The sequence below is a fragment of the Protopterus annectens genome, chromosome 2.part1 (assembly GCF_019279795.1).
Source record: "Protopterus annectens isolate FY-2018-M chromosome 2.part1, PAN1.0, whole genome shotgun sequence".
Lineage (NCBI taxonomy): Eukaryota > Metazoa > Chordata > Ceratodontiformes > Protopteridae > Protopterus > Protopterus annectens.
The window spans coordinates 914,876,202-914,902,076 of NC_056729.1; the positions used below are offsets into that span (position 1 = coordinate 914,876,202).

The following is a 25,875-nucleotide window of genomic DNA, read 5'->3' on the forward strand; positions in this document are numbered from 1 at the left end:
GAAACTGCCAAATGCTTCCACTGTAGCACAATGGACTGCCTCTGCACATCAAGCAGAGCGCCTCACTGAAAACTTTCCAGGCCAGTCTTGATAACCAGGTGGTTAACACCATGTCTGTGCATAGTGCGATGATGTGAGGAATTGCCAGCTTTGCCAGGAGAAGTAGGACAGTGGAAGTGTAACATATGTCAGCATAACTAGCCAGAGTTTTGTAAAGAATTATTTGTCATTTGTATGTCAAACTAATTTCTACAGGTACTTGTGTTGAAAATGTATTTGTAAAACTGCTTGTGGTAAAAAAATGTACCAACAGTGTGGGTCCTGCTGGACAGAAAAGAAATACAGCTGTATGTCAGACTATGTTATAACTGTTGAAATGAATATATTGTAACAGAGGATACTGGAAGATAAGAGGTTAATCTCAGTCCAGCTAACTTTGAAAAAGTCTGACATTAAATTACCTGGTTTAGGCCATAAAGATTGCGTCTTACAGCTCTGATTGCAGCCAGAGGCAAAATGTCTGTGAAAACCAGGACTAGGAATCCCACTGTATTGTCCTTAGGGGTGAACTAATTGCTACCCTGGAAGGGTGGAAGTTTTTGAAATATTTTTATAGCTTCCCGATGCAAGTATTATGACTCACATGTGCCAGATTCTGGTTCATTTTCTCGTAAAGGAGGTAGTGTGGAAACCAGAGTCAGATTACCAGATGTATTTGATGTCATTCTTTAATCCAGCACTGAAATTATGTTTTCATATTAGATGAGAGAGAAGTTTCAGAGCAGTCTATTTGTGAAACTAGACAAAGAAGGAGCTCTCACCCACTTCATCTTGCTTTGTTCTAGTAAGTAAACTAGGGGACAGGAATTATTTAGATCAGACAAGAAAATATAGTAAGATTACTTAAGTATTGCTTTTCTGTAGTTGTGTGAACCTTTCCATCTGTGTTATTTTTAATACTTCCTGTGATTGAATCTGATGTTTATTGTAAATAGACATTTTGTATTTTAATGTTCTTTTGTTTATTCATCAGCATCTTCTTTCGGCTGTTACCGTTAGGGGTCGCCACAGCGGATCATCAGTTTCCATTTCTTCCTGTCCTCTGCATCTTGCTCTGTCACACCAACCACCTGCATGTCCTCTCTCACCACATCCATAAACCTTATCTTAGGCCTTCCTCTTTTCCTGTTACCTGGTAGCTTCATCCTTAGCATCTTTGTCCCAATATACTCATCATCCCTCCTCAGCACATGTCCAAACCAATGTACTCTTGCCTCTCTGGCTTTGTCTCCAAACCTTTGTTTATTATTAAATATATTTCAACTTTTCATTGTGGCTGGTCTTTTAGAGAATATTTTAACCTTTGAGGGTACTTGTATTTATTTGGTGACACTGAGGCCGCTTTTGAAAGCCTTGCTGCATTGGTCAAACACTACCATTTGTATTAGTATTAATTTTACCTAGTATAATTGGGTACCCTTGTAAGACCCTTAGAATAGGTGGCTTTGGAATGTTCTGGTGGCAAGATCTACCTTATAGTCTAGGTAGAGGGAACATAGCTAGTAAAACCTGTGCCAGCCTTTCCCAGCTTTGTGTGTGTGTGTGAAAATCAAATCTCAGAGAGTGTGTGTCAGCTACTTGGAGCAGAGAGAGTGAGAGCACTGGTTTCACAGAAGAGGGTGGTGGAGGACTTGGATTTGAGGACTTAGCTTGGAACACTTGGCTGAGTACTCTATCACTGTGGTCAATGTGGAGTCTTATTTGGGGCCTGATGAGAGAGAGGGAAACCCAGCCCCAGGATGGGAGTGTGCTTCCTGTGTGCTCTTAAGGGAAATTGTGTTTGATCCAGAAAGCTGCAATCTGGAAGTAGTGTGTGTATCCATTTTTGTTCCAAGTTGAACGTTCCTCACTAGTGTCCATGTGAGGATTGAGACTCCTTGATCACTGGCCCAGAGGAGGGACGTCACACCTGCTGTTTAATTCGAATGATCTGTCTAGAATGGATTGGGCTGTTCCTAACTCTTCCACTGTGCGAAGAACCAGACCGTTGGAGAAACGTTAGAATGGAACAGACTTTATTGCTCTTGTCTTAAAATAACATTAAAAAGTTCGCTATTCAGCGTAAATCATTCATTAAACCAGAAAAACAATTAGAATCAAGCGCTTTCGCTTGGTCTCAATACCAAGCTTTATCAAGATCTTGATAAAGCTTGGTATTGAGACCAAGCGAAAGCACTTGATTCTAATTGTTTTTCTGGTTTAATGAATGATTTACGCTGAATAGCGAACTTTTTAATATTATTTTAAGACAAGAGCAATAAAGTCTGTTCCATTTTAACGTTTCTCCAACGGTCTGGTTCTTCGCACAGTGGAAGTGTTGCTTTGGTATGAATTGCTTCGTTTTCGTATTACTGTTCCTAACTCTGCTTAAGCTTTTTGATGGTCCCTCACCCATAAACTTAGTGTAAACCCGTGACCTTTTAAACTATTGGGATTGCCAACCACACGTATCAGCAGTAAGATGATAATAATTACATTCCTGCATTGGTGGATGACTTTCAGGAATGTGTTCTTGGTGGTAATTGGATATCTAGTTGCCCCTTTGCACCTTATCAAGTACAGTAGTTTGTATCCTTACTCCCTAAGCATATATTTTCACAGGGCATTCCCTTGTATGGGAGATTGCTTCAGCTGTTGTGGTTCATCTTCCTTCCTATAAGTTAATTGAATAACATTATCACTTAGCATGTGTTGTCGCAGGTGCAACCCCTTTAACTTGAGGGTGGAGTTGGGGGGATAGGTAGAGCATATGTATCCTTTATCTCCATCTTGGGAATGCCCTGCATTAGCTTTAAAAAAAGAAAACTCAAACATGCTAAATGAAACAACACAGCAGTAGTTTTCAAATGTTCAACCCAGTACCATAGGGGCCTCCTCCTTTGAGCTTGACTGATGTGGTGAATACATTTATTGTCCACAGTTAGTAAATGTTATTTTCATCATCATTCTGTCTGTCCTTTGTTATGTGAATCAGTCATGTTTTCATCTGAATTCTTTTTTTTTTTTTTTTTTTTTTTTTTTATTTGTTGCTAGGTCTGTTTCTTCCTGTTTCCCTTGCTAGAGTAAACTTGTATCAAAAAGCTTGTGGAATTCTCAAGGTGTATGGTCTTTCTTTTTGTAAAATATATGTAATTTCCCCTTCTGTAGGGCTGCATTCATTTATACTGAACAGCTCTTTTTCACATGCCAGTAAGGGTTTTGCTAACTTTTATGCCTTTGTGCTTACATGATCTATATAATTGTGACAAAAGTTAAGCTGAAGTTTGTCACTGAAACCTATTGAAAATTACCTCAGACTTCATATTAGTGGTACCCTAAAACTGTAAATGTATTTGCATACAGTTTGTAAAAAAAAAAATAAATAAATAATGCATCTGGAAGTTGTATTTTTTGAAGTAGCATTTGCCGTGTTTTGTTGTAATAGTTTGCCACCAAGTGGCTGATAGATTAAATAGCATGTTACTTTTCACAAAAAAAGCAGAAGCTTTGAGAATGTTTTTATAATCTGGGAGTACCTGCCTACTTGTGACGGTTTGCATTTTTCATCTTGCGTGTAAACACGTAGCAGCTCTTGAGAGAGAGAGAGAGAGATGATTTTCATGTTCATTTGTTTGTTTTATTAAACTTATCCTAAAACCACAATGGTGTGAATTTAGATTATTTAGTTTACTGGACGTTCCAAGTTTGTTATTTTTACTTGTAGCAATTTTTCCATTAGAATTATTTTGCTGCCTGTCTTGTTTCTGAACTATAGTTTAACGTTAAGCATGTCTTTTAATCCGATGCTGGATAATGCATATGAAAAGGAATTTTTTTTTAAAGGAGGTAATGCAGCACCTTAACTGTTTGTTTGAGACTTCTTATTTCCAGACTGTGTCTGATTTCACGTGTCCATGTTGCTCCTGTTTTCTGAACCATCTAGGCTAAATTGATTATATTAGAGCATCCTTTGCTGTACTAGTGGGTTGCATTTCTCTGGGCAGCCCCTGAGATTTTACTATTTTCCAAATGTTTCAGCTGTACTCAAATCTTCACATTTTCAGCTGGCTTCAGCAGAATGCATTGCAACTCACCCAACTCAAAAGCCTGTGGAATTGCACTGTTCTGCAGTCATGATGTAAGTAAGGGAACTCTTGTGATTTTGTGGAGAGGTCTTTTAGAACCTCTCATCATTGTACATTGAAGGAAATGACTTTTTCTGCACATAAGTCAGAAGTTGAGTTTCCCTTGACTGCCTGCACTTTTTGAAGGAAGGTCTTCACCATTCCATTGCTTTACAGATATGTTGTTTAACTTTTTTTTTCAAACCGCTCAGTCTGTTGTCGAAAACATTTAATTGAACACAGCCTTATAATCAGCCTGAAGAAGATTTTATTTTTTTTTAATTGGACTTAAATAGTCTGACATTGCCAAGTTAGATGATGTAGGTCATTTCAGGTTCTGCAGTCTGCTAACTTAGTAAGTTGAGTTTTAATAATGACAGCTGAAAAACAAGCTGACAGTGTATTCGCCTCCTTGGAGAAAAAGGGGTAAAGTGTTACTTCCCCCATTATTACTAACCCTTTCATTAGGCTGTGCTATTGTTCGGTTACTGGTGTGTGTTCCTCATTATTTTGCTCTGTGTTATTTTTATGGCACAGTGTTACGGGGGGTGCTTGCTGAAATTCAGAGGATTGTATGTATGTTCTTTAAAATAGCGAGACTTTGTACGAATATGAAGGATAATGTATATTTAGTAAGGCTGACGTTTCAGTACCTCTGAGGTTTCCCCACCTCCTGGATAAAAGAGAATCAAAGCTAGTAAGTGCACGGGATTGTAAGGGCGCAGCCCCCCCCCCCCCCTGCAAAGGCACTTGAATGCTGTTATAGTGAACTTTGACTTTCGCGGTCTCATTTATTTTTTGAAACTGAATGACTCCCAGCTACAGAGCTTGCACTTCTGATTGAGAGACCGGTGCTGGACCAGATTTGTCCGAGAACATTATGGTGTAGGTCATGGCGGGAATAGTGCTGAAGGATTAGCTCCTTGGGATACCTTTATTTGAGGAGGTCATCTTGTTTTTCCTCTTCATTTCTAAAGTGAAGCAGATCATAATACCAGACTTCTGTCCTGCACCCCTACCTTTGTTTGCATTGTGCCTTCTGCAGTAGCCTGTTTAGTTATTTATTGTAATTGCTCACTCCATTTAGACTCTTACTAGCACCCTCTTCTACAGGTATGACAGTATCAATTTCTGAGCGCAGGCTGGTAGCGTTGTTAACAGATAAATTAACTTTACACTGAGAACTATGGCAAGTGCATTGCTTCCTAAAGGAATGCACACTACGGATAGCTAAGTCAGGGTACTACTGCATTAAACTGAATATAAGGTTGTCTTAGTTTTAACTTCTTATGAAAACAATAAATAACTAGAAATACTCTGTGATGCACTACTACATTTCTTAAATGTTTTTGACAGATAAGTGGATTTTTGGGTGGGCCTTGGTTGGAATGCGTGCTGCCAGAATTTAACTCTTTTACACCTAGCCTGAGTGGAATTTCATACCTCATGATAACCTACAGAGCTCCAGCCTGGACAGTTTTTGCTTGAGCTGGAAATTCTGAGACTGCAGTTTTCCAACCTATCTGCAAATTAATGTATATACCTTAAAAACTGTAAAAGTTACAAGAAAGTTAAAATATGAAAATTATTCAGTGTGCACTCGTCTTCACAATGGTGATATTAGTATGTCACAGAGATGCAACTTGGATTTTATATTGTGCAAGTAAATAGATAATACAGAAATTGTATTTTTTATAATTACGCAAACAACTGTTAATATCTCTAATTGTAATTGCAGAAGAATTAGCAAGGTTCAGCTACAAGAGCTAATAAAAAAAGTGAAAGATGATTTATATGATAAGTTGATGTGCAGAGAAATAGATGAAGAACTGTTTGAATTCTTTGAAGTATCCCACCCTACTGTACCAGAAATTAAAGGAATACCGAAAGTGCATAAAAATTTACTGGATCCACCTCTCAGACCCATAGTATCTGGCAGAGGGTGGATCACGGAACCACTTTCAATATATGTGGAGGATGAACTTAAAAAACTTATGCACAAAGCGAGAACAGTACTGAAGGACACGGCACACCGCTTGGAGAGACTACAAGAAACTATGAAAGATTTGGATAACATCACTGACTTATTATTGGTAACTCTAGATGTTAATAGTCTATTTACATGTATCCCCAACGAATATGGGATAGAAGCTGTAAGGCAGTTCTCATGCACCAACAGCATGGCAATGAAAGTTGATGTTATCTGTGGCCTTTTGGATATTATACTAAGCAGTAATGTGTTCATTTATGACAGAAATATTTATTGGAAAAAATGGGGGGTTGCCATGGGCACCCCCTGTGCCAATAGCTATGCAAACATGGTACTAGCACAGTGGGAGTTACAATGGATGAATAGTAAAGACAACATATGGAAAGAGCAAGTACTGTTCTATGGTCGGTTTGTGGATAACATACTATTACTATGGAAAGGAGAAGCCCATCAATACCAACAGTTTCTAAGATATCGAACATCCACAACGGACTTTTTGAAGTTTGAGTCCAAGTATTCCCAGGAAAGTATTGACTTCTTGGATATAAGCATTATCTTTAAAAAGAGAACAGTAGAGACAGCCCTACATAGGAAAGCTACATGGAAGAACTACATGCTACATAGAACTAGCATGCACCCCACACATATTTTCAACAACATATATGAAAATCAAGTCATACGCATTTCTAGACTATGTACAAAGGAAGATACCTTTCAACAAGAGTTTAACCAACTGGTGGATAACTTAGCAGCTAGAGGGTATAGGAAGAATCAGATGGACTTTGAACAAGCGATGGAATTACGACGAGGCAAAGGAAAACCATATCATCATAAACATGTCAAAGGACAGAAGAATAATGAAACCCAAGAGTCCCTAAGATGTATATTAACCTATGCACCAGATAATAAATAAACAAAGTTATTCAAAAATATTGGCCAGTTTTAACAGTGGATCCTAAAATTAAAAGTATAGTAGGAGAAAACCCCATATTCACATATAAAAACAAGAAGAACTTGAAAAGTCTACTGTGTAACAATAGAACAGAAACAACACAGAGAAGTGTAATAAAGAAAAAAGGAACTTTAAAATGTGGGAAGTGTAAGGCATGCAAATATATCAACACGACTAATGTGTTCCAACATCCTATCACACAAAGTATATTCCTATAAAGGCAATGGAAATTGCAATACAGAGAATGTGATATATATATAGCCAGCTGTGAAGTATGTATGTCGTTCTATGTGGGCAAAACTAATAGAAAATTCAAAGAACATATCTTACGGCATCTAAGAGACATCAATAACAAGATAGAAGTTGATGCTTTGTATCAGCATATAAAGCACAATCCAGGGCAAAGCTTTAAATTTATGATATTAACTCATGTTTCAGTTACAGCACGAGGTGGAGATTTATTCAACAGAACTGAAAAAATAGAAATGGAATGGATCATGAACTTGCGTGCCAGTCAAAGTCCTGGCCTTAACGCAGTAGTCCCCTTAAAACCAGTACTAAAAGAAAGGAGGCTTAGGGGGCGATAATACACTTCTATCAGTAAACCACTCCTAAAAGAAATAGGACTGAATAACATGACAGTAAAGCTATACAACTAGCTACTATAGAACATGTGAGAATGGACTCCGCCCAAGAGGACAGAATAACCAGTGACATACTAGCAGGAACCCAGGAAGTTAAACTGATTTGGCAGTGTATATAAAAAGACAGATTGGATACAAGTAGTAAGAGTATCCAATAAATAATGAAGGCAGAGAGTCTTATTTGAATATAATACCTCATTGGCTAATACCTAGAATACACACAGTATAAAAGGAAGAGCAAAGCAGATAAACACAGGATCTGAAGAAGGTTTACAACCGAAAGTGCTTATCCGTTCCTGAGTCCGTTTTTGAACACAAGCAGCATACTTATTTGAAGTTGGCTTTAGAACTAGGAATATTTTGGAACCTGCTCCAGTGACTTTGCAAACAGGCAGTTTGCTGATTCCAGTTGGCTTCAGAGAAAGGAAGAAACATCCATCCTGGAATTCGCTTTAGTGCACAGGCAGCACGCCGATTTGAAGTTGGTCTTAGACTTTGGAACTCATTCCGGTGTCTTTGAACACAGGATGCCTATTGGAATCAATTGGCTGTAAAAGAAGGAAGAGCTTTGGGACTTGTCCCCCCCCCCCCCCCCCCATTTTACACACAGGCTGTATGCTGGTTACAAGTTGGCTTCCAAGTAAGAAACTTTTTGTAACTTGTTCTAGTGCTTTTGCACACAGGCAATTTATTGACTTGGAACTTTGGAAGTACCTACTGAAGAAGCAGAGCATATAGTTAGTGAATGGAGGTTTTGTACTCAAGGAAGAAAGGTAGCTGGAAGTGACTCCCAATGAATGAGTAATTTCCTGTCTAATTATATTGAGCCAAGTTGCCATAACAAGAAATTTGCTCCGAGGAAAGTGTTTGTCGTTTTTAACTAAACAGAATTAAAAAATTGTTTTTATTTAATGAAGGACCTGGGATATATATGTAGTGCTTGAATACCAGCAACTACAAGAAAAGGGGATGTTTAATACCCGCTAAACGGATCATCTTGGAGCTAGCCACCACGTGGAGGGAGTAGCCTTATTGTAGCTTTTCATTTTCATATGGTGAAAGGCATACTCCCCATGCTAGAGCTTGTTCACTTCATCTTTTCATATAATTATTTTCTGGTAGAAGGTAATATAATTACTAACGTATGCCATATATTCATAGTATTTCTGAAAAATATCTCAGATGTTCACTGCTATCATGTACCCCATTTGTCTTCCATTCCTGACCTCTGTGGCAATTGAGTATGTGAAATTTTGTTTCATAATAACAGGTAGACAGTGCCTGAGATAGTTACAGAAACATTATATTTGCACATATATGGATATTTTATTACTATTCAAGTTAAATATTTGCAAATTGGTAATAGGCTTCCATACTCCACAGTCTAGTGCTCAACAAGTTACTACTCAAGTATTTTTTTTGACTAACAAGAGTAACCTAGTACCAAGAATGTTCTGATCTTTAGATGTGAATAATATTAACTCCAAATTACTCACACATATAATTGTAGCTGTGAATAATACACAGAATATTTAAAAAATGCAAGAACATCAGTATTTGTATTACTTGAGAATTTCAAGTTTAAAAGTCAACTGACTGTCATTATTTGGAGAATAAAATATACAGCTGTTTCCCAAAAAAAAAACAATAATATATATATGTGTTTGTGTGTGTGTGTATATATATATATATATATATATATATATATATATATATATATATATATATATAATGTGTGTGTGTATGTGAAGGAAAAAAACAAACATGAGGCAAAAGTAAGGAGAGCTACAAAATCAAGAATAGTTGAGAAGTATCACACACGCAGACTCACACACTCACTCACACACTCTGTCTCCCTCTCTCTCTCTCTCTCTCTCTCACACACACTTTTGCCCTCAACCTCTTAGTGCAGGAAAACATACGGGTGCATGTGCTTATAACTCCATAGCTCTTAACTTCTTACTACAAGACTCGGAGAGTGTTGAAAGTAATGAAAGGGGAAATAAAGGTCCAAAGTCAAAGGCAGATATGAAATATTCCTCTTAGCATGTAAAAATGCAGTAATGTAGTAGCGATACTGATAACTTTGAAGTCTGAAATTCATTACTGTAATCAATAACCATGTGCCAGAAAACTATAAATTTTATGAGCAGAGGTTTAGCTAACATTTTCAAGTCTGTACTCACAGCTCCCAATGTACTGTCCCCCACCCCCATCATCATTTCCCTCTCCTCCTTAAATACTGGTTTCCATGTCACACCCCCATCCCAGTGCTGCTGTCCCCCACCATTGGCCAATGTATGACAGGAAGCTAATAATTTACATGAAACAGCAAACCAAAAGCATTTTTCTCCAAATGTGCATCTGATTTGGGTGGAAAGGTAGCTCACGCCCCCCCCCCCCAATTTACATTGAGGTACATTTTACATTGACTAAGCTGTATCTAGATGGCTACTCATGGATGCCTTTTAATGAAATGTGCTACAGGACCACAAATGTAAACTGCTCTTTGTCAAACTACACAGGATCCAAAGTTGGAGCTCCTGGATAGCTAAATTACCCTTAACGACCCAACTTTTAAACTTCATTTCTTTCTACACATCCTCCCATGTCCCTCAGTTATGAAAATGTCCTTAACACCATTAAGGGGTTAAGTAGAAATCCAGGCACTTTCTTGCTAGAGGGATTCCATTAACCAAGCATTGATTGGCACACTTATACCTCTAAAATGAATATGCTCAGCATTTCCTATACTTTAACAGTAATGTGCTGCAGCAGTAAAAATCATCTACTACAGTCTCTAATATGCTTAATCCAGCTCTTGTCAGTCTAGCTCCCACCTTAACCCAACTCACATCATCTTGTCTTGGTTTAAATTAGACTACAAGTCGTTCATCTTTTCTGTCAGGTGTTGCGGTACCAAACCACACTCTTCTCTTTTAGCTGTTCCCATTAGGGGTCGCCACAGCAGATCATCTGTTTCCATTTCTTCCTGTCTTCTGTTGCTCTGTCACACCAACCACTGCATGTCCTCTCTCACCATGTCCATAAACCTTAGGCCTTCCTCTTTTCCTCTTTCCTGGCAGCTCCATCCTTAGCATCCTTTTCCCAATATACCCAGCATTCCCTCCTCAGCACATGTCCACCAAATACAGCTGTCTTTAGAGACTTCTGTAGGGAAGATCTACTTTAGCTTGTAGAAGACCTCAACAAAAATCCCAACAACCCCCAAAATGGACCCAACTGAGATGGGCTGCCACATTCACATCCAGCATTTATCACATAAACAGCTGCACAGAAATTTTGCTGGTACCCACACGCCCTAAATATATTAGTGGATTCAGAAAGAAAATTATCTGGTGGAATTCAGTAATAATAATAATAAACTGTACAACAAAAGAAAGAAAATAATAATGAAAAATAAAACAAATCCCCATCTCGGTAAAACATACCATCAAGGAACTTTAAGAGCACTTGTAGGAAAGAAAGAAAAATATGGGCTTAAGGTCACTACAGCAACCACATGAACATTCCAGTCTTTCCTCAGCTATGTCATGAAATTAGGAAATGATGTCCAGCAATGCGTAACACTACACATTCTGGTTTCAGTGATATACAGTGGATGTAAAAAGTGTACACACCACCGTTAAATTGCCAGGTTTTTGTGATATAAAAAAGGAGACCTCATTTCAAAACTTTTCTCACCTTTAATGTGACCTATAAACCTGTACAACTGAATTGAAAAACAAACAAATCTGTTAGGGGAAAAAATATAAAAAGAAATCATACAATACCCTGGTTGCATAAGTGTGCACACCCTTAAACTAATACTTTGTTGAAACACCTTTTGATTTAATTACAGCATTCAGTCTTCCACTGTAGCTGATGTATTACCAGACAGACTGAATCCTAACCTTACTCCACCAACCTGGATTTTTGCCCTACTATCCCTAAAAATTTAGTTTCCTCTAAAATGTATATATTTTTTTATTTTACATTTGTTTATCGGGATAGTCCGACTGGATACATGTCCATTTTCAGCGGAGGCCCGGGGAGAAAAGCTCCACATAGACAAACATACATAGATTACGCAAGAAGTTAGAAAGCAACTAGAATATTTAAAAACAAAGTGGTTATTTACATTATATACATTTGGTTATGTAGTATTCCCTAGTAGGGGCTTCACAATTCTCATGGACAGACACAATTGCAATTTAGTTTGGATATACAGAGATTGGTGGTGTAGTTACATGTAATGATAATTACTGATTATGCTATCAGTTTATAACTTAGTCAGGGTTGGTACATGGGCATAGCCATTTCACTTTGAGATGCTGTTTGAGGGTTTTTTTGAACAGTCCTTTGGGGGATTGTAGGGTTATATAATTTGGCAACGAATTCCAGGTTTTGCCAACAAAGTTGGCGAACAGGGATTCACCAGCTGAGTTATTAGCTTTGTGGGTTTGGACCAGTAATTTATTGGCTGACCGTAGGGATCTCAGGTTGCTCTATGGCTTAATAATATTTATTAGTGAGGTACAGAACTTTGTGTGCTATTAAGAGTTGATTGAATTGTATTAAGCTGGGCAGTTCTAGCCACTCTAGTTGTTTCAGGTTCTGGCAGTGGTAGGTTCTATAGGTAGAGTCAGTGGTGAATCTGACAAAATGGTTGTAGCTATGGGATAGCTTACTTAGTTCGGTTTTGTTGAGGTTTGAGAATACAGCGAGGCATATAAGAGAGTAGGTGTGATCGGGTGATTGCAGTCCTAGCCAGCGGGGTTAAAAGTGTCTTGTTTCTATACAGTGATCCAAGCTTCTTATTGAGGGTCTGTATGGTTTTGTTGACCTGTAGGTCAGATTAGAGATTTTAGTCTATGATAACCCCTGGAAGTTGTGTGTTGATCTGGGGAGATAGTGGTGCCATTGTTAGATGTGACAGAGAATGACAGTGTGGCAGATCTACTAGTGGGGGTGAAGAGTAGAAGTTTAGTTTTCTTGGGGTTCAGTAGTAGGCATTGGTTGATGAGCCAGTTCTCAGTGGTGTTAAATGTATTTTGGGTTAAGGTTTGCAGTTTGGATGGGGAGGTGGCTGAGCAGATCAGAGTGGAATCATCTGCATATTGAATACAGTTAACTTTAGGGATAGCAGTGTGAAGGTTATTGATAAAAATAGAGAAGAGTAGGGGACCAGGTATGGAGCCTTGAGGGACACCAGTTGTGAGAAGTAGCTGATTGAAGAGTTTGCCTTGCCATAGTACCACCTATTGTCTACCAGTCAGGTAGGACTGGAACCACTGGATAGTGTGGTTTTTGAGGGAAATCATTTTAGAGAAAATATGAGAAGTTCATGGTTGACCACGTCAAAGGCTTTTGATAGGTCAAGGAAGAGGTTTGCGTACTGTCATTTCTGTTTTGATTTATGGCATTAGTAAAGAAAATGAGGGCTGAGGTGGTGCTGTGGTATGGCCTGAAGTCATGCTGGGAGTCTGATAGTAATTTATTCTGTATAAGGTATTGCATTAGTTGCTTGTGTACACATTTCTCCATTATTTTGGCTAGTGGGGAAAGAATGGCAATGGGTCTATAGTTGGATATGTCTGTAGAGCTACCACCTTTATGGAGTGGGATGATGTGGGATATTTTCCAGAGGGAGGGGACAGCATTTTCGGATAAGGTTCTGTTGATGAGGATAGATATGGGATATGCAATGGCATCTGCAGCTATTTGTAGGTACTCTGCAGGGAGGAGGTCAACAGCGAGGGTGGTAGGTTTTAGTTTTTTTAGAAGAGTTTTGTTAAAACTAGTGGATATTGGTTGGAAGCTAAATTTGGGGTGATTAGTGGCTAGATTTAAATGTGTGGTTTAAGTTTGTAGATGTTAGTTTATTTGCTAGGGATTGGATTGTTTCAGTGAAAAAAATGTTGTAAGCACTAGCTGTGGTCTCTGGGAAACTATGAGTAAGGTTAGCTGGGGTTGGGGTAGTAGAATGACCTGGGTGGAGTACTTGATTTAAGCCTGCCCTGAACTTTGGGGGTTGTTTTGGTGTTTTTGTAGGAGATTGTGGTAGATGCTTTTTTTTATCCAGTAAAATAGATTTTTTTGTGTCATTCCTGAGTTGACGATGTTTTAGATGGTTGAGTGGGGCTTTGGTTGTTCTCCAGCTGGCCCAGACTTTGTTTCTAGTTTTGATTTTAGATTTGGTATCTTTTGTGAGCCATAGTGCTGTATTTGATCTAGATTTTATTGTATGTGCTGCAGTATGGAAATTAAGGATACTTAGGAATTTAGTGTTAAAGTGAGCTGTAGCCTTTTCTAATGGTAAATTTTTTAAATTTTGACCAGTCAACCGTTTGTAGTTCATTTAGGAATATTGCAGTGACAAGGTTTTTTCTGTTTCTAATCATTTTATATTTGGTCTGGTGAGGATTTCCTACCTTATGTTTTATGATATAGGTTAGAAAATGGTCACTAAGGTCGTCTGGGAGAGTGCCAGCTGTCACTTTGAAACAAGTTTTATAATACTTGTAAAAAAGTTTGAAGTATTGCTTCCATATGACTAGCAAACATAACAGGCCTCATTCTCATCAGTGCTAGATATGTTTTGTCTGAGCCTCTCTTTAAACTTTTCAACCTCAGCCTATCTCCATGGCTTGTGCCTGATGTCCTGGGAACAGCCTGCTCATACCTTCAAGTGAGGAGAGGTTTTTGTTTAAATAGAAGTATCAGCAAACGTATTCATTCCATACCTTATTACAGTATACTAACTCTAGCAACTATCCCTGAAAACATCCAGTGTTTCAGTTGTAATTTCTTTTAACTTTGCTCGGTGAACCCACTCAAACAACCAGGAACTGTAAAGTACTGGAAGAAAGAAACTTGCAGCGTCAGAAAATCAATGTAGGTCACGGTCGAGACTGGGTTGTTTTAGGGTATTTGGAGAGCACACCACCAGGGACGATATCAAGCAGTTTCTGTTTTATTTAACCCCCCCATCTAATAAATAAACTTAGTGTATTTGTCTCCCCTTTGCTGTTGGGTAAAATAGTAAACAGTTACCTATAGCTGTAGTTTTTCTCCTTATAGCTGTTGCTGGTGCATAATACTAAGAAAAATAAAATTACCCTGCAGCTGTTTTATGATTACTGCAGTCCATTATGATTTCCCCAAAGTGTTGTGTACAAATAAGTAAAATCTACTTGCTTTACAAATACAAATCACCAAGGGACTACAGTTCCTTTAACTTCCTACCTGCCTTCAACCCAGATCATTTTCTTGATTGATTTCTCTGGTCACAAGCACACTGACTGTCTCTACCTACTCCGTTCCCCTTTGCTTCGCTAAGGGTCTTTCCACTCCCTTACCCCACCCCTTTTTCCCCACCAACCCCTGCTATGCATAAACTTATTCCCAAATAGCCACTCTCCTGAGGTAAAGCAATCTTATCACAGCTAAGATTAATCCAAATTTATATCATTCTAACTATCCTGCATCATACTAATTCCCATATATCACACTGCATTTGCTTAACTACTTTACATCTTTTAGTGTATTAAGTCATAACTGGACAGAAGAATAGTTTTAAATCCCCCATATATCAAAACTCAATTACAACTAACAATTATGTACACTAGCCCCTTCCCAGACCGATTACAATTGAAACATACAAATTTGATAATAGCACCAACTATCTGTAATCCCACAAAAATAAACTATTGCAGCATTTATCTTGCACAACAATCTTACCCTAATGCTACACAGAAATACAATAAGTTTATTTCACCATACTTAAAATGTATAGTTCACATTGCATTGCAGCTCATACTTAGTGGGGACATTCGCCCCCAAAAAGTCCAGCCCTTGTAGATCTTCACACCCCAACCCATGCCAAACAACTATTAAATTTCAGGAGTATCGTGAACAAAATTCAAGAACTGCATACCGCTCTTGCTCTATATACTGCAGATGTAGCCCTTATAACAGAAACCTGGCTAAAACTAGACATCTCTAACAAAGAAATATTTCTCCCAGGATACAGCTTACATAGGTTAGATGGACAACAGAAAATAGTTAGTGGTATTGCTTTTCTATTTAAAAGCAATCTCAATGTAGAAACTCTAGACCTAACCATCCTAAACTTCAACAACACTGAAATGCTGTTTACCAAACTAGCAATTAATCCAATAAAAAAAAAGTCTGAACATAGTGGGAGCCTACATCCCACCTGGAAACAATATGATCCTAAATTGGACAGCAACATCCCTCCCTCAGGAAACAATTATAATAGGTGACTTTAATGTGGACTGGGTCTCCTGCAATGCTCAAAATCCCTCTGACCTCAATAACCTACATGATTTCTCACAAACAATCCAAACTTGTACTAGAGTAGACAACACATAAAACAAACATTCAGTCTTAGACTGAATCCTTACAAATGGGCCACATGTATCCTTACACTTTGGCTGTCTCCCAGATAGCCTCAGTGACTATATGCTAACTTAGTCTCCGGCACAGAATAAATCCACATAAACTTGCCACCTACCACCAAATCCGAGGTAAGAAAAAATTATCCCCCAAGACTTCATAACGAGTTTAAAAAATGCAACTGCGCACCACTCAAAGATCTCCCTTTAGATACTGCAGTTGAATACTTTAACTCAACCTTTGAATACTTTAACTAAGCCTTCCTCAATGTCCTAAACATCTTGACCCCCCCCCCCGAACAATAAGGATTCAATTATGCCACCTGGCTAACCAAAAAAACAAGATCTCTGTTAAAAACTAGCGATAATGTCTGGGAGAAAGGGCTCAATGACAAAAGTACAACTAACAAACGTACGTATTTAGAACTACAAAGTAAAGCTAAAAAACATATAAGACAGGACAAAGTAAATTAATGTAGCAGTGTGGAATCAAAGAAACCCACAAAAATTCTGGGCTGCCGTCAAAAAAATCCTACATTTAGGACAAACTAGTACTCCCTCCCCAACACCCACCTATACTAAAGACAACATAGCCTCACAGTTTAATAGTTACTTCACTGAATCCATACTAGCCCTCACAAGCAATAATTGTTCTTCTCCTACCCAAACTCGCATAGTGCCCACACTAGATCCCAATAACTTCTCTTTCCAACCTGTCCCAGTAAACACCATAGTCAAGTATCTCAAAATGCTTTAAATCTACTACACTTGCTGCCGACTATCTGCTGAATATCTAAAAATCACTGCAGAAGCAATATCCTATCTAGTATCCATATTAATAAATCGATCCATTTTAGAACAAATAGTCCCTAAAATTTGGAAAGTATCACATATCATCCCACTACATAAAGGTGGAAACTTGACAGAATTATCAAATTACTGGCCAATAGCTATACTATCACCATTAACTAAAATACTCGAGAGGTGCAGCCATTCAGAAGTTTTAAACCTCCTAATAACCAACAATCTTCTGTCTAACACTCAGCATGGTTTCCATCCTAAACATAGCACTACCACTGCCCTTGTTAACTTTACAAAAATTATTAACCACAATCGCAATGACGGCAGTTCAGTTTCCTCCATCTTTCTTGATCTGTTCAAAGCTTTTGATACCGTCTCCCATTCTAAACTCTTAACTGCACTCTCAGAACTTAAACTTAGCCATTTTGTACTTGGTTCCAGCAATATCTAACTGGATTCCAGCAAGCTGTAAAATGGTAGCAAAATATCTCTTCTTTACTGCCTGTAACTTTGGGAGCTGCACAATAATCCATTCTGGGCCCTCTCCCTTTTAGTATCTTTACAAACAGTCTTCATACTGCCACCCCACTTGCCTCCATAGTTCAATAAGCAGATGATTCCACCCTGATTTGTGCCACCTCAACACTGCAAATACTCCAAAAGTCACCCAGCAGTCATTTAATGCTATGGAATCTTGGCTAAACAATTCACAACTTATACTTAACCCTACCAAAACAAAACACATGCTGTTCTATCCAACTAGAGCTGCAAACACCCACCCACCATTCAGAATTTCATCATTAAACCATACGATTAATTCTCAAGTTTCCCAAACAGAATTATTTGGAGTGGTCATTGACCATAATATAAAATTCGACATACACATATCACAGACGCACAAAAAACTAGGAACCCTGTACAGAAATCGACACTTTCTAACTAAATCTTCAAAGGCCACTATAGCAAGAACCTATCTTATCTCTACGCTACTATACACCTCACAAATTCTTACAAACTTTAAGAAACTTGACCTAGCAAAACTCGAAACTTGCTATAATAAAATCGCAAAGCTTGTCATTGTTTGGCTTTAAAACAACTATCCTGGCTCGAACTACCAAATCTATTTGCTTATAATCAACTCACCTTCACCCATTGAATACTAAATCAGCCAGAAAAAATTCCAGCACTTCAAAATCTGATAATACACTACTCCAATAACAGGGTATTGCATTCCAGTAACAAATCCTTCCTAAATAGGTATACAGATGGAGTTTCCCTGTACTCCAACTGGGTAGCGAAAACTTGGAATTCCCTGCCATTAAATATCAGAACTACTACTAACATTTCCAACTTAAAAAAAAACTTCTCAAATTGCAGTTATCAGAATCCTGGACCTGCTCTTGCACAAACCCTGGTTAAGAAACAGATGTCTTAAGGCAGCTAAAGGAATACAACCTGCTATTTTTGTATTTGAATGGTATACCCCTACTACTCATATGTAAACTTAACTTGCTTGTTTTCTGCCTACAATCGCAGCACTGCTATTCTTTGTGTCCTGTAGGATTGTATCAGTGAAATGTGTAACGTATTTTTGTTTTGTACTTGTATCTGAGTCAGTAATTGTATCTGTATGTTGTGTATGTATCTTATGGTTATTTATAAATGTAGAGCTTTTCTCCCTGGGCTTCCACTGAAAAAGGACATTTTGTCCAGTTAGACTTTCTCAGTAAACTTGGAATGATGTCATGTGGGATATCTTCCAGGATTTTGCATACAGCAAAAAAGCATTTTTGGAAAACAAAACAATTCAAGCTATAGAGGTGAAGATGCCTGTACTTCCTGACTTGACTCTAACTCTGACATTAAAAACATATTTACCAACTTAAAAGTAGGCTGTTGCAGCTCCACATAGTTTTGAAAGTCTTACGAGTTTTTTCTGTACTTAGCTACTATCACAACAGGAAAAAGTCTGCTTGCCCACACACAGAGTACAAATTCTGTCAGTGTAAAGGCTTTATCAAGTCACACAAACACCATGAAAATAAAAACTTAAACATATGCATGTCCATGGCTCTTGCTATTAAAAGAAAGCATTACAGCAACACACTTTTTAGTTGTATTTATCATTTAAAGACCATATGATCAGATTTTGTGCAACTTAATTGTTACCTCAGCTACCTAGTCAAAGACAGCAAAGAAACAAAAACAAAAAAAAATGTAGCATTACAGTACACATCTAAGATGAAAACCAAAGCAGAAGTGTTTGCATTGCACTCCATTCATGCACTGGAATTGCACCTCTCAACAGCTATGCTCAAGACTTGTCACCAAAGTAATTGGGAGAACAAGGGCCCACGATCTGGGACAATTTTTCAGTGTTACTCTAACTCGCTTAAAAGTTAATAGGACAACAGGATTTGCATCAACATAGATTTTCTGAACAGTAAGAAATTCTAGCACTGTTTACTGACTGTAATTGTCACTGATTTACTAGAAAATCAAAACATTTATGAGGGGCAGAGCAAAATATCAAGCAAAATCGGGGACATTCTGCATAATTCTGGACAGTTGAAAGGTATACTTCTCATAGTGAGTAGAGTCAAAATATTTTTTAAACTTGTATCATTAGCACTCTGTGGATTTATTAGTTTACTTTGTGCCTGCTCAGACTGTGTTGATAGATGTTCAAAGGTGCGTATGTATGCATTTCATGTCAGTGCTGCCCCCTCCTTACCTCAAGGCCTTAATGTGTGTGTGCCTTGGTTTTCACCAAGCAACTTATACAGTTTCAAACAATCCTTACCCACTCCCTACCTTGAGATAAGTGACTTGGTCATTCACTACACAGCTTCCCAGGTCACTTGTTAGCATAGAAAGATGCCATGCCTCCTACACCTGTGTACTGGATAGCATCACACATACTGTCCGTTTTTGATTAACTTTCCCATACCTTTTCCATGTAGAGTTTTAAAGTTATCAGAGTACTCACGTACTACATTCTCCCATCTTCTAGGTTGTATTTGTATACTTGAACCATTTTCTATCTTCATTTCCTAGACAAAACATCAGACAGAGAGGCATTGGAAATAGTAAGTAGTCCACATAGTGCTGATACCTGTCTTAGATAGCTTACCAGGACCTAGCGATAACCATCCTTTTAATCCTTTACTATTTTTTTCTCAAGAATATCATCATCTTTCCATCAGCCTTGTTTATTCTTTCCTTATCTTTCGAGTAAGTGCTGACTGACTGCACAGCATTCATTATTTCTCCCCAGATTGTCCTAAGCTGCTTAACAGTAGTTGGAATATGCATACAAGTCAACATAATCATTCTCCCGTCAGTAATTCCTTTGCTACAACACTCTTAAGGCCGTTTTTGCAGTGAGTGTTACTGTCCTTTTCCTTTACTCCATTATATTGTCCTGAATTTCCCCCCAAATTCCTTTCTTTAATTCTGAACATTATTTTTATCTGCAATGCAAAAATGTTTACTTGTAACATTGCCATTTGTACGCTGCACTTCTTAGTGTAAATGAGGACTGTGTTTTTTGTCTATACCTGTAAGTCCATTTACATTCCTTGCTAATAGTGACAAAGTAGATGAGCAGAAGCAACTGCATACACCATCTCCTACATATTATACATGCCGACTCTTTTGAAGATGTTTCCGTCTTGCACCTTACTTGCCCAAACTAATTACTGGTATGCCGATCTAGCAGTTGTTTCTTTTCTTCTCTGAGTCTATCAACTGCTTTTGCTGAACAGCTGCAAGGGTCTTGCCAGGCAGAGCTTTTTCTTCTTGTGTGTTTGATTCTCATTTCCTTTTTTAAAATTCTTCTTTTGCTGGCATCCAGTTACTAGCTTTTATCCAAATTAATAACTTTTAGTGGCTTTTTAATTAATTTCTTAGCTTTTATACTGGGAGAATGCTAATCAACACGTTACTCAGCAGCTGTTTTATATGTCCACATTGTGTTTTTCCTTGGGGAAAAAGCTTTCCAATGTGATAGGTGAAATGATGCAAGAAAAAGGCAATTCAGCCCCAATGTAGCATGCAGGGAGGAAGCTGACAAGGATAGAAATGTCACAGAGTGGGAGAAATTTTGATTTGAAAGTATGATCTTTCGATTTATTGTGGTTAGGACATAATTAACCAGATAGCTATTCCTAAATCATTCTTGAAAACAAATGTGTATCCAGAGAGCAAATTATGTTTCAGTAGTAGTATTTGATACATGTCTTCCTTATGTGTGGTGTATCAGGCAAAATAAAGACATCAGAGAATTCTGTCTACAAAAGTGTATACATTTGTATTCCATTAACACAACACAGCTTGGAAATGAAATTGGATAGAGGTTACAGAGATGTAAAGTTGTTTGGGAAAGATGTCTTCATGCCAGATGCTTTAAAGTTTCCAGCATCCTTTTGCATAACACCTAGTTCGTACAATAAGCATTACTCCTTTTGTTGTACATGTTTTGCTCACATTATTATTGCAGAAACTGTTAATGTTCTGCATAGGATTCTTGCTATGGTATCAAAATTTGACACCTATTTAAATATTGGGATTCACACCTTAATGTCATCTCCTTGTATAGAACATGAATTACAACCTCATCTTCGTGTTTCTCCATCCCAATCTCACATTTCTTTGCACATGTACTCTTCTTACTGAAAATGACATTTTGCACATGTGGTTGTGGTTTAAGGCATAAGGTCGTGTGTATCATGTCGCTCAGATGGCACATACACAACATTGGCTGTATGTAATTAATTCTGACATGTATTTGTGTATAGTGCTATTTCACATAAGGCAGAAGAGCTCCTGAGTAATTTCATTTTTTTACATATCAAAGCTCTCTTCAGTAGCTTTGTTGATGTACTCTATGCAAAATTTGGCTTGGTGATGTGATGTGCAAGTGAAAAATAGATGCCTTTTGGAATCAGTTGAGGTCTACTCCTCTAGTCTGGTGTATGAACAGCCATAAAATAAATTTTACCTCTATGAACCAGGTATGTGAACTGGTCCAGAGACCTTTTTCAGTCATATCCCACGTCAGAAGACAGTAAATCACAAGTGTATGGACTTAGAGAAGAGTGATTTCCTTTTGGCATATGCTGTGTACAGCCTGGCTAGTATTTGGTAGACTACAGCACAGAGATCGAGAGAGAGATCTGTTTTGCCCTTGTATTGCTCTAAGGAAAGACTTGCACTTTGGCTATGGTGTTGTGAGAGAGCATCTCAGAGATCGCAGGAGTAACAATTCATTGTGCAATTAGGGATGAAATCCTAATGCTTCATTCTAGGGTTTTATTTTCCTGATTTTATTGGAGTGACATTAACATGGACTGAACCGTTGCTACATCTTGATTGCAAAGACAAGTAAATATGGGTTTATTTTACATTTGTAAATTGAGTTGCTAAAGTGTACATTTTTTGTTAAAGCATGCATTATGTATAAATTGCTGGAAACAGTCATTGCTTTGCAAACTGCTTTTATTCATCGGTTACTGCTCATTGTAAAAATGAAGCTTTTCATATATGTTTGTGTCAAAAGCACCAACTCACTTCAGCATTTTTTTTAAATTAGTTGGTTAAAACCAGTATGGTTCTTGAAAAGTTGCCCACACGTTCCTGTGTCTGACACCCTTCCCCACAAGCACCTTCAGTTATTGCAAATTGTAAACTCCATGACTATGGTAGGTTGCAAAAATGACTCTCTTCTGTCTTTCAAGTCATTTGAGTCATTATTTAGCCAAATGTCTTTAAATGCATTTTGGCAAATTTTGTTACTGTATGTGTATAAATGTTATACTTTGTGATCTAACAGCTACACCCCCAAAAACCCTCTTCTCCCCTTGTTCAAAGTCTCCAACGTATGGGGGCTGCATCTGGTGCAGCAGGGATGGGGAATGAAACCAGGAGACGGAGACATTTCTTAAAACTACTTAGGGAGAAGTCGGATTCATTCCAGATACGGACACAGGTCATCTGTAGTGCATGGCTTAGAATTTTAATGTTAAGCCTGATCCCCTTCCCCGCTGATATGCCATACAAATAGCAGAAGGAAGCTCTGCAACATCAGCTGCTTGATAAACATGCTTTCACATGTTACTAGCTACATGAGAAGCAGTGCTTGGGCAGTTCTTTGTTCACAGCAGTACTACAGACTTGGCCAGCTCCCTCCCACGAGAGTATTGATGACCTTGCATCTGCTGCTGGCATCCTGTCTTGCTGGTTCCTCAAACTTCCGAAGTCACCAGTTGATCTTGGTTCACCTAAGTCACAGTCAACGCCTTTATTCTTTTGTGCTGTGCAGTCATTTTTACAGTTTAAATGTTACTAGGTAATGGCAGCCTTTTGCATTAAAAAAAATTAACATTTGTAGTTAAAAATGAATGTCTGTAATGTAATCTCTTTTTGTGTAGGTTTTTTGTTTTTATAATTTTGCTTTAATGTCAGTGCATTTTACTTTAGTGATAAAAATAAATTTTCTTTGTATTATAGCTTGGATTGAGAAGCCGGTCAAACCTGGCAGAGAAGGTCAGACTGAGTCTTGAATATGAAGAAGCAAAGAGAAGGTAAAGGAACGTACATTATTTTAATTAGTCTTTTTAATCTCAGAAGAATATTCACTTGTACTGAAGTGCATAGTCACAGTCTAGTAAGATGCATGGTAATGTCATATGAAATGGTAAATAAGTGCAGTACTGGAGTACTAGTATTGTATCACATTCCAAATTAGCAAAATACATTTTACTCTGCTTTTCCTTGCATCTAAAGTGCAGTATGATGCAGAAAATATTTACTTGATTTAGTAAAATATTAGCTACTTTTTCAAATCTTGGTGTGAAATTCAGTGTGGCCCTTTGAGCTAAGCTAGTAATTATTGCGCTTCAGTAAAGAAAGCTTCATTTGTACATTCTTTGATTGCTTACTACAGCCAATCAGTAGTCATATTTGAATAAAGACAGCATTTGAAGATTCAGTGACAAGTAAAGGCAGTACATTTATTCCCACCCTCTCACTTAGTAGCAAGACTTGGTTAGTCGGTCTGTATTCTTTTACTTTCTGAGGTAAGCATTTATTTGTTGGCATTTGTTTACTTGGAAAAGGCTGACTGGAGCAGTGCCCTTTTTCAGAGGAAGCCCAAGCAGAAAAGCTGCATTATATGGACATCGTTATCATGGCATTTTTTAATTACAGAGGTGTGTTTGTGTGTGTGTGTGTGTGTGTGTGTGTGTGTGTGTGTGTGTGTGTGTGTGTGTGTGTGTGTGTGTGTGTGTGTGTGTTGGGCTTTGAGTGACAGCTGAAAACTGAAACTTATTGCTAGTAATTAGGGTGGTTGGGGGTGTGTGGCAATAAGAGACAGCAGCATGTTGAAATACGTTATTGTGATTATATCTTCTTTATTCAGTTTCATTATCATGAAAATGGACAAAAGTAGCAATGATATTTGTAATCGTTAAGAACAGTTAAGGGACTTTCATGAGTATATATAGTAACTTTGTGATGAGGTTTAGCATACTGGAGGGTGAGTTGTCCTTTGTGTGCCTGTCATATCATGGCTTTTTATCTGTGCTCATTAGAGTATGTACAAAGCGTAGTTAAAGGGGATTTTTTTGTTGTGAAGGTGTTATTATATAGTTCATGAATGTTAACTCTTAGGATGTGACCTTCTAGCAAAAGAAATGATTAGGCCTTTTTGGAACACACAGTCCTGTCAAAGTGCATTGCAAACCATCTGGGCTTTGGGAGATGTGTAGCAGCTACACTTGCAAATGAAACACTATTGTTTCAGTAGTGCTTTGACCCTTTCTCTGCCTGTAGCTGTTTTGGATTGGCAGCAATTCTGTGGTATTGTATAACCAAGCAACTGCATCAGCAGTTTCTGTTCACTTTCTTCAGTCTTTGTCAGTCTCCTCAACAAATTAATTCCTTGTGTTTATAGTTTTAACTGAGATGTCAACACAAGTTATAGAAGCTTCTTACCTGTTTAAGCAAACTTACTGAGGGATGGCAAGAACTGAGCAAATTATTATAGAACATAGCGAGTGGAAATATAGGAAGTCAGTGTACAAATGTATTCTATATTTAGTTTATTTGTTCTTGTTTATATGGTGGTCTTTGTCACATAGTCTTGGTTAAAATAAAGGGAGAGTTTTGGCCAAATTCCCCATGGTCAGTATGAATTAACACCTCTAGTCTTCCATGAAAAGACACTGTTGGGCTAGTGGGACTAACCCGGTCAGCATGTTTTTTAACAGGTATTCTTGATATGCCTATGATATCTAAGGGAGCTTAAGTATATTGCCATGACAGACTTTAAGTAGAGGTGGAGCTGTATATGGCTCGCCATAGAGTTACAGTATGTTACCATAATCCCTAGTAGAGACATTTATAATGCAGTCTGATAACATTTCAATTTATTCTTCTTGCACCTTGTTCAGTTTTACCCAAGATACCTGCTTACTCATTTCTAACTGATGGCAAGTGACCTATCTGATCCATGTCAGTCTGGCTTTAGATTTAAGCACATTAAGAAGATGGCTCTTATTCAGGTTTGATAAGTAGCCTCACTAAGGCAAATGATCAGCAATTATATTCCGTCCTGGTTGTCTGCCTCAGACACTGTGGATGCTGGTATTTTGATTGAGAATGTAAGATCATATTGTGTTTCCCTCGCTCCACCTAGCATTACATCCCAAGGGATGACTTGCAGTGAGTACGTGCAAGGGATGCGTCTCTGTCTTCTTTAGTAAGACAGTGTTAGTTATTATAAAATGACTCCTTATTACTATCGGGAAACATGCACGCTGATTGGCCGAACCCAACCATCGTGCCCATTGTAAATCCCACAATATACCAACGGAAAAAGGTCTGGTTGCCCGGACTTTTTTTC

At 38.0% G+C, this 25,875-nt stretch overlaps 1 protein-coding gene across 1 annotated transcript in view; it reads left to right on the forward strand.

Moving 5' to 3' along the window:
- The window catches only part of WWC2 (WW and C2 domain containing 2), a 1,656,421-nt gene that overhangs the window by 806,570 nt on the left and 823,976 nt on the right, over positions 1-25,875 (forward strand). Inside the window, exon 8 of the mRNA XM_044062544.1 lies at positions 23,481-23,554. Coding sequence (XP_043918479.1) covers positions 23,481-23,554 — 74 coding nt within the window. The remainder of the gene's footprint in view (positions 1-23,480; positions 23,555-25,875) is intronic.